Source organism: Psammomys obesus, unplaced genomic scaffold, assembly GCF_907164565.1.
Source record: "Psammomys obesus unplaced genomic scaffold, mPsaObe1.curated_primary_1811, whole genome shotgun sequence".
NCBI lineage: Eukaryota > Metazoa > Chordata > Mammalia > Rodentia > Muridae > Psammomys > Psammomys obesus.
In genome coordinates, this window is record NW_026585644.1 from 37,748,591 (window position 1) to 37,749,459 (window position 869).

The following is an 869-nucleotide window of genomic DNA, read 5'->3' on the forward strand; positions in this document are numbered from 1 at the left end:
TGTGTGTGTGTGTGTGTGTGTGTGTGTGTGTGTGTGTGTGTGTGTGTAAGCAAGAAAGAGAGAAGGCTAACCTTGAACTCACTATGTACTAAAGAGTGACCTTGAACCTCTGATCTTCCTGCCTCTCCCTCTTAAGTGTTGGGATCATGGCTATCTGCCACCACATCTGGAGTTAAGTGTCACTAGGAAGGACCAGGGCTTCAAGCATGCTAGGCAAGCACTCTACCAACCAATTTACAGACTCAGCCCTCTTGAACTTTCTTAGGCTCTAAGGAGGGGACAGAGTATGCAGGGGCAGACAGGAGCCAGGCAGAGTACATATAGTGCCTAGCTGTGCGGTCATGTACACTCCCCATTTGTAAATCACTGTGGCAGGCTCCAAGGAAGAGTGGGAAGCTTGGAGTCAGGGTAGGCATTACCTTGTGGAATCTTGTAGGTGACTTCTCCAGACTTCCTAAGCTGGCGCAGCACGTGGTCACTGTGGATGTTGATTCCCATTCCCAAAACAAACAGGAAGACACCTAGGCAAAGAGAAGAGGAGACAGGTCGAAAGACTTGCTTTGACTTTGGTATTTTTGCACAAGATTTTCTTCCTTTCTTTCTTTCTTTCTTTCTTTCTTTCTTTCTTTCTTTCTTTCTTTCTTTCTTTCTTTCTTTTTCTTTGGCTTTTGTTTTTGTTATTCAAGACAGAGTCTGTTTGTATGCAGCCCTGCCCTGGCTGTCTTAGAACTCATTCTGTAGACCAAGCTGGCCTTAAAATCATAGAGATCCACCTGCCTCTGCCTCCCAAGTGCTGGGATTAAAGGTGTGTGCCATCACCAGCTTTCTTTCTTTCTTTCTTTCTTTCTTTCTTTCTTTCTTTCTTTCTT

At 45.0% G+C, this 869-nt stretch overlaps 1 protein-coding gene across 3 annotated transcripts in view; it reads right to left on the reverse strand.

Moving 5' to 3' along the window:
* Positions 1–869, reverse strand: part of Srd5a2 (steroid 5 alpha-reductase 2) — a 39,264-nt gene that overhangs the window by 9,054 nt on the left and 29,341 nt on the right. For all 3 annotated transcript variants that reach the window (XM_055627529.1, XM_055627520.1, XM_055627511.1), the window contains exon 3: positions 420–521. In XM_055627529.1, coding sequence (XP_055483504.1) covers positions 420–521 — 102 coding nt within the window. The remainder of the gene's footprint in view (positions 1–419; positions 522–869) is intronic.